Source organism: Dermacentor albipictus, chromosome 7, assembly GCF_038994185.2.
Source record: "Dermacentor albipictus isolate Rhodes 1998 colony chromosome 7, USDA_Dalb.pri_finalv2, whole genome shotgun sequence".
Taxonomy (NCBI): domain Eukaryota; kingdom Metazoa; phylum Arthropoda; class Arachnida; order Ixodida; family Ixodidae; genus Dermacentor; species Dermacentor albipictus.
In genome coordinates this window covers 19,020,467-19,033,693 of record NC_091827.1, presented here as the reverse complement: position 1 = coordinate 19,033,693, position 13,227 = coordinate 19,020,467, and the positions used below count along the sequence as shown (strand labels likewise).

Below are 13,227 nucleotides of genomic sequence, written 5' to 3'. Positions count from 1 at the left end.
CTTGTCTAACGAAACCTCTGATATTCCACTACTGGTTTCCATATCCTCGATAAAATATGCCTCCTACAATTCATGGGTTGCAACAACCCTGCTTTTGCCTCATATTGTGAGATTGCTCGGCTTCGATTCACATTTGTATAATTCATGCTGTGCTGGCAGATGCAGTCTTACTTTGTACTTCATTGACCGTTTATGTTCTGCTGCCCATTTGTTTGTGCTGTGGCCTGCTTGGGCTACATAGACTTTGCCACTGTTCATCACAATGCGGTTTACCACTCTTGTGCAGTATTTCTCGTACATGTGCTTCGCGCCGCAGCTTTTATTTACCTGTGCAACTGAGACACAGCTTGTGTGAGGCAGAAAAAGTGAGGGGTGTAGTGAGCCCTCTTACCACCTCCTTCAAATTGTGTGATACTCAGTGGTTGTAGGATATCACTCCATGTCCTTGTCCCTTCACCATGCCCTTTCCATTGTGTTCTATCAGTCTCGGCAACTGCTGCAATAGCAACTGGTAGTAATGCTTTATCGTTTTTTTCCTCTTCCTTTCTGCCATTTCGTCTGCATCAGCAACTAGACCAATGCCACGTCATATTGGTACTTAAGCCATTGATGCCGAGTGTTTGATTGCACAATGAGTGCACATCTGCTGTTTCCAACACCATTTTAGCTAGGGCAAACTTATCAAGCACTTGGGTGGATGTTTTTAAGAGCATACTGCACAGGAAATATTTGATGCTGTTCCTACATCTGAGACTCCATCGAAGGGTTCATGTGAGGAGTCCACATTTAGGGGCCCTAGAGCTCGCTGAAGGATCTGTTCTGTCGCTGTAGTTCTGGGTAGTGCTGGACGTGCAACAGATCTGATCAAACTAGCTTTTCAATGGAGATGTTAAATTGGTTACCTGAAGGGGCTGTGGAGCATGGTCTGCTTCCTGTTGCAGTAGTGTCTTGATGCTTTCCTGAAATGGTAGCTGTCTACCCAGGGCTGTTTTCTCATTTCCCTTATTGACGGAGTGTGTGAATGTCGACACTGGCTCAGCGTCAAGCACCTGCCCATGTACTGTCTTGAGGCTGACATCCAGAGATTGGAGGGGAAATGTTTCGGAGTGTAGTGCTCTCACGTACCATCTATCGAAGAGAAGGTAACAACTCTGGTCAGGCATAAGTAGACGCCACTCTGTGTCGTGTTGTATTGTGAACTACTATGGTCCAGGTACAATAAAAAATGGCAAACGTGGATGTCAACCGTGAGTCTTCGGCTGCAAGTTACGGATTCCTTTACAGAATGCACTGCGGCCTTTGTTCTGGATTGTAGGTGCTTTAAAGGAATGATAAAAAAGAATATTAAGATGATTTTCATTGGAAAGGTACACTTCAGGTGCGTCAGAAAGGTAATTATACCACACACGGAGGCTTAGTAAGCCAGAAAAGGGCACTAAAATTAAATACGCAGGGTGACGCTGCTAGAAGTTTCTGCATGGGCTTCCTGTGATGTCATATATCATCTGCTCGGGACTAATTAATAGCTAATCAGCAAAGAACGTACCGATGCATTGTCTTATGAAAGGACCAAGGACACATCGCATCAGGTTTTGACAACTTTATTCTGTTACAAGTAGCAGAACAGGTGAAAATACTTTGAAATCTATTGTGTATCACTCGGCAGTGTGGTTTGAATTTGTAGTTCAGAGGAAATTGCTCTTCCTTTCTTCTAAATTAGTAAGCAGTCTTTTTTCAACCAGGTGAATCGAAGTAGTGTTCTGGACTAATAGGTACTTCACCAGCCTGAACTATTTTGCTTTTTAGGTTGTGCTTGTGGTGGTAATGTCAGAACTGGTGGGTTTAGTGTGGCATCCGAGGCTGACAACTGCTTCTCGTATAGCCCCTTTTTCAGGGTATATTTAGTGTCTCACCACATGTGTGAAAGGTTAGTGTCTCAAAAAAGTACAAACATAAGGTACAATACTTCTTTTCAAAAAATCTGGTGACCTTCTGGAAACACTAAATGCTGTGCACAATTGTGTGTGAATGTGCTACTCTGGGTGCCATCAAGTAAAACGTTTTGATCATTGGCGTAAGAACTGGCATGGCTCCTTCATTTGAGCCAGTCCACCACTGGACGAGCCTTGCTTTGAAGAATCCATGCTCAACCTCACTCCCGTTTCTCTTCAGTCCTGGATATACTACATGTAGTTACTTGACTTTCAATAGCTTTCACTTTCTCGTGACCTCACTTCCTTGAGTCTTTTGATGCATTCTTCCTCAAAGCTCTGTTTGTAGCGCCGTCTATGTACTGCCTGCAGGCGGTTGGTGGCCTCTTCGCTTCAGTGCTGCAAATCATCTGCCTGCTGGGCCACACGGAGCCCACCACTGCGGCGCTGGCCTACTTCCTTTGTGCCATCTTCGTTTTTTTGGTGGCCCTGGTCTGCTTCCTAGTCATGCTGTCCACAGTGAGTAGTAGCCAGACCGAACTGCTCAGTGGACTTTAGCTGTTCCATTATCAATGACCAACAATTTCAATGGCCAATGTTGATTGAAATTTTTCATGTGCACACTGAGATTGTTTTTTGACGTTTAATTCCATCTAGTAGTAGTAGTTGTAGTACTAGTAGCAGCCTGGGAAACGGGTTTTGATGAACAGATGTTTGTGCATATACAGTTAAATTTCAATATAACAAACTTCAATATAATGAAACTCTCGATATAACAAAGTATTGAACTTTTTATAACTTTTTGTCCGTAGAACACCATGTATTTGGACCCCAGTATAACGAAGTGTGTTTATGCATGATTTTAATACCACGAAATTTCACTGCTGCAGCAGAGGATTACTGAGACAGTAAGTGGAAACTTGAGTGAACACAGATGGTCGAAAGGCCTGCATGCCCGCTGCCTCATCGCATTAAAAATCCACTTGGCCGCTTAGAAAGGCTTTCCGTATGAATGTGCCTTTATAGGTAATCTGCCATGTACACAAAGACTGGGCCAGGCGAGATGGCATGGCATCATACGCTGTCCTCCCACATGTTTAGTGCTAAAGGTTGGGTAATCTTGAGTTTTGGAGATGCATTGAAGGGAGAGGCAGACGAAGCATTCGCTCCCCGCTGCCAGCACTTTTCATGATAGCATTGTCCCAATGCAGACAACGCTATCAGCCGCGGGGGCAAAGTGAAAGCGAAAGCATGGCTGACTTCGCTTCGTACTGCTGATGTGAAGATATCGTTGACACAGCATGAAACCATATCTGTCGTCGCCAACTCCCAAGTTCAACAAAATGCTTCTTTTTTTCTAATTCAAACTTGGTTTTTCTGATTGCCCAATAATTCAGAAGATTTTGCAGCCCCTTCTATGTCAAAAAAATCTATCAGTGACTGTATTTACATGCATGAAAGATTGAATGTCAAAATAACTAAGTTTCGATGTAATGAAGCAATTTGCTGATTTTACCGACTTTGTTACATCGAGGTTTAACTGTTTTGGCAAAAACTGGTGTGACCTTTTCTTTGTATAAAAAAGACAGGCATGCGGCTTGTAAATATGGCACATAAACTTCGGATTCTTGTGATTGGAGCGCCAGCATTGAATTAGAGGACTACATTACATTGTCTTGCTGAAGGTTTGGCAGCTGGCAGCCACTATGTTTAGGTTTCAACTCCAAATGGTATCCTTTGTTATGCAATATACTTTGTTACTGCAATTGAAATTTTTGTTGCACGTAGTTACCATGGTCACATTGTCTTGCACTTATAAAATACCTAGCAACAAAAGCGAACACGGTATACACGGACGCCGCGGTGTATCCTCGAGAACGACGGGAAACAGAACAAAAAGTTGTCGCGGCAGTAATAGACTCGGACTATAGGGAAATCGCTTGCGCGTCGGCACGGGATTGTACGGTAACCGAGGGAGAGGAAATGGCTGTTGCTCTAGCAGCTGTGGAGGGCTACTGCACAAATAGATCCCTTATAATTCTAACAGACTCCAAGGAAGCATGCCGAAACTACATTAATGGCAGAATCGGTCAAAAAGCGCTCCAAATCTTCCTCCGCGCTGGCCAACAGAATAAACGCATCAGACACACCATCTTTTGGGTACCTGGGCACACTGAGATTGAGGGCAACCAAACGGTTGATAGGATCACTCGCGAACATGCAAACCGAGCGGACCTAAACAGAGATCCTGAGGATTTCATGACAGTGATCCCAACGTACTCTGACATACTAAATTACCATAGAGGGACGAGGATCAGATATCCGCCGCCCCACAATACACTCACTCAACAACAGGTAGTTTACTGGCGAAAGCTGCAGACAGGAACTTTCCCAAATTTACATATACTATGCAAAATGTTCCCAAGTCAATACAGGGACACATGCCCGTGGTGTGGTGCAATACCCACACTTTATCACATCACATGGGAGTGCAATACGAATAAGGAATTCCACAAAATAGAAAATCCGAGTGCGGAGCAGTGGGAGAGCGTGCTCTCCAGCGGCGACCCTAGCCTCCAACGGAAGCTGGTGGATCATGCCCGACGAGCAGCCACGCTCAGTGGTGCCCTGGAATAGGGGCGCCAACCATGCAGGCCGGAGATCTTCATCAACGAATAGAAGATCAAGACATCGGCCCGACCGCTGAATTACTCTTTCTAGTGTAATAAAGTTTACTTCCTCCTCCTCAGCTATATGTAAAAGACGTGCTTCTTGAAACTTTGGCATCTTGCCTTTGGTAATAACTGTTCAGATTGTCAACAGCAACACAATCACTAATGTAGAGTCCTTTTGTTTCAATGAAAGCAATCACGGTATGCAAAATATTCTAAATCCATTGCAGTTTGCGATACATCATTAGTGTTGTGGTATTCCGTAAACAGCAATATGTATACGGATAGGCTATATATATATATGTGTATATATATATATATATATATATATATATATATATATATGTATATATATATATATATATATATATATATATATGTATATGTCGCAATTTGCTGAGAAAAGCAATGCAATACCGTCAATGTAAAAATGTCTGCTGCTTTTTGGGTGCATGGGTTCCTTTTCCAGGCATGCCTTCTGTCAAGAATGAAGAGGACATGGAAGGGGCTAATAATCATTAAGCACACCATGCATGTGCGTTCATCATCTGGTGTTTGTGCCTTTCAACCACAGAGGCACGTGTGCGTGTTGCTGCATAAAACAGTTAACCTTGCATCACATTTGGGTTTGGATAACTTCTGATTCGTGCCCCTTCTACTTTGTTCACAGGAGTTCTTTGTGCACTGTGTGAAGAGCCCAGAAGGTGAGTCGAGAAAGTGCTTATGCATAACTTGCAGAGTTACAGAGATGTTGACTGCCGCATGCCTACATTTTTTGCAGGCATGTAAAGCAGTTGCTGTCAGTGCCTGTTATGCAGGAGTCAATGAAATGGTTCCCTTGTTGTGCACTTGAGACAGGGCCTGAATCATTGTGATTATCACACACAGTTTCAAACAATCATGCACCGCTTGTGCTGCCCTTCTCTAAGCACTGGTGAAACAGAAACAACCAAGTAAAGTGTTCTAGAAACACACAGTAAGCAAAATTGCATAGAAACAGGGTGTCCCATGAATGCCTTTCTCAGCTGTATTTTGACTTGTCAACAGGAAAGAAAGAAGGAGGCACCAGTTTCATTTTTTACTCGCACGTGGTGCATCAGTCAACTAACCTCTGTTGATTCACCTCAGGCAACGCTCAGGTGTGATTGAAGAACTTTGGTGTATGAGTGGGTATTTTAGAAGCTGTCATGTCTTCGTTCATGAAGTCACAATTGAATTGGTGGCTTTGTGAATTGGGAACTCAGAATTGTAGCTTTATAGTTGCCAGGATTTCGTGGAAATGTGTCCTAAAGCTTCCAGTTCTATTTTATTCAGATTGATCCCTTTTTCTACTACATCTGCTGTTCTATTTTTCAGTAAGCATCCAGGACTTGATTACAAACAGTGATCTCGAGATTAAGGCCTCTACTACTTTAATTTTAAGAAAGGCAAGTATTCTGCAGTTCCTTTTTTTTCCCTAATTCTGCAATACGGTGACATGCACATTTCTTATAAGAACTGCTACTTAATTTTCACTCATATTATGCAGAATGATCACATTTCTTGGTCTGCACCATTCATAAAAACACTTTTCTTCTTACCTGGTTTTTCCATAAATATAATATCATAGAAAAATCATCGTTGTTTGCACACATTGCCACTGGTGAAGTGAGTTGCTGCAGAGATGTAGACTGAATGATGCCAAGCAGGGTTCTGCCCAGATATTTTTTAGAGGTGGACATCTGGTGACCAGGGGTGGGTTACGCATGAAACTAAGCTTCTGTCCCTTTCTTTCTTTTTTTCCGATATGACCATTCCATCATTTCAAATTGTAAGCTCACAATGTTGTATTTAGGACGTATTAACGAAACTAACGCGAGCCGATGGCGCATTCTGCCATGATTGCCAGAGTTCACCAGGACAAAAAATATGCACAACTCACCATTTTAAAGATGTACACGAAACACATGCTGGCGATTCAAATCTGTGTCAGCCAATAGGTACGCTTCCTGTGTCCTCGTAGCAGCAGCAATGACTCGTGACATTAGGTTTCTTGCTTTTTTTGCTTATATTGCTTTTATTTTTGCATAGCAAAAAACGGCAGTGTGGCTATCTGAAGCTCAGATCTCTCCTCTTTACAATGGTTCTAAAATGGCGGTGTTGTGTCAATGCAAAGTTGCACGCTCCATGGTGCGATGGCACCTCCTGACGCCTGATTTTCTATCTGATTGTCGTCGACAGTGCACTAAAAATGTGCGATTTTGTCACCTTCTACTTCGCTTTTCTTCCTAATATTTCCCCACGTGATAAATTAAAGGAACACCCAGCATCATTGGTGGGAAACTGTGGATGGGAAACTGGGTCGGTGAGCAGCATTTCTACCACCATTTATCGTGGAGAGAACTCTCATGCAAAGTGTTTCACTGAACAATGCAAACAATGCAAAATGGGCTAGTAATAGCAGTAGACCAATAGCCTGTGTTATTCAAGTAGGCCTATTAATGCTGGCCCTAATAGATGTATGAGGCCATTCTTGACAACGTGGATGTGCACTGTCCAACTAGGGTCTTTGCTCACAGCGCTCCACAGTAGCATGCAGATACATTGCGCACAACCTTGTATCAAACAGGCATGTTTCTATTAGCCTAATAGGCACTACACCAAAAATTATACAAAACTACTAGACGAATACAAACGTTCATAAGACTAACACAGTGCAGAAAAGACAAAATTTACGGGGGTCTGGAACGTAGACGTATATTAGTGCCTATTTTAAATTTCTTATAATGTTAACATTTCTGCATTTATTATATTGAAGCTAAGTAAATCTAACAAATAGGATACCGAAGAAGTCAGGATTTGTTTCTGCTATGTTTTTGATTGACAACGTCGTGCCGAGATATTAGTCAAGCAGACGACAAGCTTTTCAAATATTGTAACATATTGCATTTTGGACGTATTAACGTAATACATTAATGCGCTCAGCTGTCATGCCTATACAAAATGTGGTAGACCATGGGCCACATGATTAGCTGCCATGCAGCCCCGATTCAAAGCCATACAATATTTTCTTGTCGGGATGGGCAAACCAGGAAGTGCACAGCACCATCAAGCACCATACTCTGCAAGAACTCAGGGCACTAAGCGTAGTGCCTGAAAGGTTGCTCAAATATGTAAACAATGCTGGAACGTATAGAGATTTATTGGAACAGTGTAAAGATTTTGTAATTTCTTGTCAGCAAAGTAAAATCAGTGTGAAACTTCATAGTTTATGTGAAATGTACAATAGACGTAGACTTTCCTGATATCCTGCGTGTTAGAATATTTTGTAGGTTATAGTGTGCAAACTGAGAAAGCAAGTGTAATGAGCCCAGCGCCTTGAGAAGGCAGTGTTCCACAAGGAGGTGTTGTCCACTTGCAGGTTTGGCCACAGGCAGCTTCTGCGATGTACGTCATGGCCATCTCCATGGCCATCTTCCCAGCAGTCGCTGTCCTTGTGGTGTCGTCGAATGTTGAGTCAGGATCTGCATGGACTGGTAGGCTACGTTGCCCTCTCTGAACCCAGATAAGCTTTTTGGGGCCAAGGGAGGGTTTGAGGGGGGGGGGGAATTGTGTGCATTTTGAAACACAGCCGACCGGCAACTGCAGGAGCTATACAAGGAAATTAGTGATTCCTACCCCCCCCCCCCCTTCCTCGGTGTTGTGTACATACAATTTTTTCAACTTTTAATGTTATTAAGCAGTTGAACCTCGATATAACAGACATAGATATAACAAATTATCGGATATAATAAAGTAAATAAAAAAATTGCCTTACTGCTATTACAGTGTAACAAATATTTATTTATAATGACTGTCAAGTATAATGAAGCTATTATTGTGTCAGGTGTGACTTTGTTATGACGAGGTTTGACTGAATGCGCTATGCAAGCATAGGCTTGCAATTTAATTAGCTCTTTATCGCGACTCTCAGGCAGGTTCTTCATGCCAGTTTGTGGATATCTGCTGTTCAATGCTGGTGATCTCACAGGGAGGATCGTCTGCTCTTTTGTGCCTTTGGTGAGAACCCTTTTCTCTTCTTTCTTGTACTGTACCCTCGCTGATCTTGAGTACCATGCATTGGGTGCACATTAATTTAAGAACCCCATGGGGTCAAGGTTAATCCGAAGTCCTCCACTCCACCGTGCCTCATAGTCAGATTGTGGTTATGGCACGTAAAAACCCAGAGTTTAATTTAGGTATTCAAGATGCTAGGTGAGGAATGGTAAGGGGTGAGGCTCAGCAGGGAAAATATTGACAACATGCGGTTCATAGATGATGTCTCCTTCAGCAACATTGGAGATTACTTTAAAAAATTCACCGATGATTACGATACTCCCTAATGCGAAATTTGAGCGCAGCTCTATACGTGTTTTCATTTCACGATATATTGAGGCAAAGAATTTGAGAGACATGTAGCTGAGTCGGCAATCTTCGAAAATCTGATTTGCAGGTTAACACGTCAAGCACGTCAGCTTTTATACATGTCTTGTCGAAGGTTCCAGTGTAATCACTGGTGCCGCATGGCTTCCAGAAAGCACTACACGATTCACATCGCGCCTACAATCAGATTACAAAACAATCGCAAACCATGACAATCGAAAAAAGCATGAATGAGACCAAACCAAGCAAACCAAACAAGCGTGAGCAAGAGCCAACGTGAGCAAACGATAGTATGAAACGAGCGGTCCTGCTGGAGCCAGGTACGAGTACACATAGAGCGGTCAGGTGGGTCTGCATGACACCAGTTTGCACATCACGTGCACATCAGCGTGCATGTCACTGAAAGGGCTGTTCTCATTGGCCTCTGCCGTTCACTGCTCGCATCTTTCATGTCCCGCTTCGCATTTGTTTTTTCATCTTTCGCTGTGCTCGTTCACTCGGTTTCGCCACCGACGCTCGCCGCAAGAACGGGTGCCTAAAAGCTGCACTCTAAAGGAAATGTATTACAGATTATTAGTGCTCTAATAAAGTAACAGAATAGGTGCCACTCAAAGAAAAACGCAGTTCAGGACACTAGAGAACTAGGTAGTGTGATAAGACTGTGAGATTTGCAGGCAGATGATGGTGTGAGCCGATGCAACATAGAGGTAATTGGAGGTCGTTGAGAGACCTTCATCTTCCATTGGAGTTAAGGTGATGGCTAGAGAATGTGACAATTGTCTGAAAACTAAGTGTTATCTGCTTGATTGCCAAACTGAGTGGCATGTTGTTTGGTACGATAATAATATATTGGAGAGTATGAATGAGTGGTTATTTTTTGTAGCTGTTAAAGGACATTGAGTGTGCTCATCTGGCAAAGTGCAAAAACAACCTGCTCTGTCTTTACGTTAGATGAATACAGTTGAACCTCTACATAGCGAACACAAATATAACGAATTATCGAATATAACGAAGCAAATGAAAAATTTTTTCCATGCTTTATTATTGTTTGCTTATAACAAATACCGGATATAACGAAGGTATATAACGCAGTTTTTACTGCACTTGTCCCTATAGTCGATATCAGAGCAATGCACCGCCTTAGCATCCTTTAAGGCTGCCAGCATTATGAATGACTTGGGGCATCTAGAATTTTCATCAAGCAGCTAGCGTTTTTTCATAAATTTAGTTTTTTCTCCAGAGGCAAATCTCTGGAATTATTCCCTGCGACCTCTGTCCAGTGTTCCTGCAGAGGAGGTGGAGGAGGTGGACTGCAGCATTTGAAAAAAAGTTTGTGGTCAAGATCAAGAGGTCAGGACAAGGGGGTCACATAAAAGCAGAAATTTGATTGACTGGGCAAACAAGAACCCGGAGCCATTTTGACAGGCAACTATCCTTGTTGTAATGTTTGCTGCGAGTTTTTCCTTGTTGTCTGTGTGCTGTTAAAGGTACGCAAAAAAGGAGAAAAAAAAAGAGTTGAGCAGTATTATTAAATTACACTACTACAATACCAAAACAAGCCACTATTACCATGAGAAGAGGCCTCATAGGCCAGAAAAGACGCATAAACAAAAGACGGGTGGCGGCGCCACCTAGAGGTCCCTGCGCTATCTCACCGTGATGTCACAGATTTTGACAATGTGTAATTGGGTCTAGCTAACCGTTTCCGGAAAAGGACTACATTGCAGTCTGAAGAAACCAAGAACTTGACCTAGCATGCTTTCGGAACTTATTGTCCATCAAAAGAGCTTATGCTCAAGAAAACGCATTGAAATCCATGACATCACATTGGCTTACCGGTGCATGGGTTTTCACACAAAGTTCACGAAACTGTAATTTGGACTTTGTTTTCACTTTTCGTAATCAAGGTCTTTCTGCAGAGTAATAAAAATACAGTTTTGCAAGAATACTTTATGAGCTTAAACTGACCTAATGTTGCTTTTTAGTTTTCATTTAAATGCAGTGAAGATTGAGAAATAGCACAAAAGAAAGATGGCCTGCCGTCCCTTCATTATCCTGTTTGTGATTCTTTCAAGGCATGGTGTGGCATCCTCTGTCTGACATACTGTACAACAGGGTCAACAAGGCTGCGCTTTTCTCTTGCAGAATGAAAAACATGAAAAGACGATGCTGTGGCTGACCCTGGTGCGCACGGTGTTCATCCCGCTGTTTATGCTGTGCAATGCGCATCCTCGGCATTACCTGCCTGTTCTGCTGGACTCGGATGTTGCCTTTGTGGCCCTCATGATTGCATTCGCGTTCACCAACGGGTACCTGCTCAGTGCATCCATGATGCAGTCCTCTAGGTACGTGAATCGTACAACGCTTAAGGTGCAATGCACTTGCAGCATTGTATAATTGAGTCGGAAGGAAACGCATCATATCGTCACGTAGTAGTGACGGCAAAGAGCACAGTAGCAATACTGTGCATGACGAAACTAACTTTTATTGGGTGAACCTGCGCCCACAAAAACAGACTACACTTAAAGCACAACGATAGCGGCGAACACAGTCGGCAATTGGCGAAATCTGATCACTGGGTCAAGCGCATCGGCTTTTATACACGAGGCATCGAGCGGTCCGGTGTAATCACTGGTGCCTGCGTGTCTTCGGGAAAGTTCTACACTATTCGCGTCGCGCTTACATGCAATCAGATAAATTACACAAGTTCAATAACATTCCAGAAACTTCCAATACCTGCAGGCACGTCCTGCACTAAGTGATAACATTTGTTATATGATGAAACGTGGTCACTCTATAAACAAGCACACATGTCAATACCCCCCTCTTAAAAAGCATCGTCCTGATGCTATAAGCGTAAAAGGAGAGAGAAGAAAGAAAAGCACACTTACTAAGAAAAAGTAACAAAACAATGAAGAAACAAAGTAACAAAGTCCAAACGAAGTCCAAAGCTCAGCTATGCAAAGTCCCAAAGTTCGTTAGTGCTGGTAGAATGGACTATTACACAACATGGACTATTACAGGTCGTAAGTGGCGGTGCTGTGATAGCGAAATGCCGTCTGGCTTGACCTCATTCTCGAGTGCACCAGTGCGTCAGATGATCTTGTAGGGTCTGAAATAGTGGCGTAAAAGCTTCTCACTAAGTTCTCGTCAGCGTGTGGGGTCCAAACCCAAACACGGTCGCCGGGCTGGTATTCCATGTAGCATTGTCGAAGATTGTAGTGCCGGCTGTCATTCCTCTGGTGGTTCTTGATGCGCAGGCGGACTAGCTGTCGGGCTTCTTCGGCGCGCTAGAAATTACCTTGGTTCTATCCAGCTATGTGGAATTTGCACGTTTTTCATTCTTGGTGCGTGATAGTTGGGACACCCTCTATATGTTGCGGGTTCTTTTCTGCCTAGCAGCAGAGAAATTTTGAACAGTTCCTTTTTTCACTGAAGAGGGGCACATTCCCACTGGCACATAACGAGGGATCCAATATTGATGTGACAGAAATTAGATTGACATACATATTGCAGACAGTATGGAAATCCCAAAGAATGCTAGTCACATTAAAGTTTTTATTTTTGATGGCCATAGGGGAGCAGGGGGTGGGGGGTGGGTTGGGGGGAGTCATATGCAAGCACTATGCGAGTGTGAGTATTATGCATGTAAATGCGGTATATTTCTTTTATATGGAGTTCACTATTTTTTGGTCCAAATGCAAGAAGTGAAAGAAGTCTCCCAGCGTTGCCTGCTATGTATAAAACGGGAGCTTGCTGCTGAGCACAGGGCTTTGGGTTCGTTTCCCGGCCGCCGTGGCTGCGTTCCAACGTGGGTGACATACAAAAACACTCATGTGCTGAACTATGGGTGCACGTGAATAGACCCCTCTTGGTCAGAAATTAATCTGAAGCCGTCCACCCTGAGTGGTTTATTCGTGCTTTGATGGGGAATGCTAAACCTGTCAAGCCCAGTCAATCAGTTGGTCACTAATGCCATTCGTGAAAACTAGTAAAACAGCATTGTGCACTGTGAAAGACAAGCTGTATGTGCACGCGCTGTGAATACAAAGGTCAAACATGTGATCGGAAACCAAGGACTTCATTCCCTCCTGCTCTGCCTTACGTTCATCACAGTGGCTATTATTTATTATACCCGAATGGGGTCTACAAGTATGCTTGGTGCATCGGGGTTCCGTGCATATTCCTCTCAATTATTTCTTTTTTGCGGAAATCATGTTGTT

General features: G+C 43.1%; 1 protein-coding gene across 1 annotated transcript in view; it reads left to right on the top strand.

Annotated features, from left to right (window-relative positions):
• LOC135896641 (equilibrative nucleoside transporter 3-like) overlaps nt 1-13,227 on the top strand; it is a 34,698-nt gene that overhangs the window by 19,133 nt on the left and 2,338 nt on the right. The window contains exons 7-12 of the mRNA XM_065425121.1: nt 2,304-2,450; nt 5,274-5,307; nt 5,960-6,030; nt 8,004-8,118; nt 8,556-8,641; nt 11,150-11,349. Coding sequence (XP_065281193.1) covers nt 2,304-2,450; nt 5,274-5,307; nt 5,960-6,030; nt 8,004-8,118; nt 8,556-8,641; nt 11,150-11,349 — 653 coding nt within the window. The remainder of the gene's footprint in view (nt 1-2,303; nt 2,451-5,273; nt 5,308-5,959; nt 6,031-8,003; nt 8,119-8,555; nt 8,642-11,149; nt 11,350-13,227) is intronic.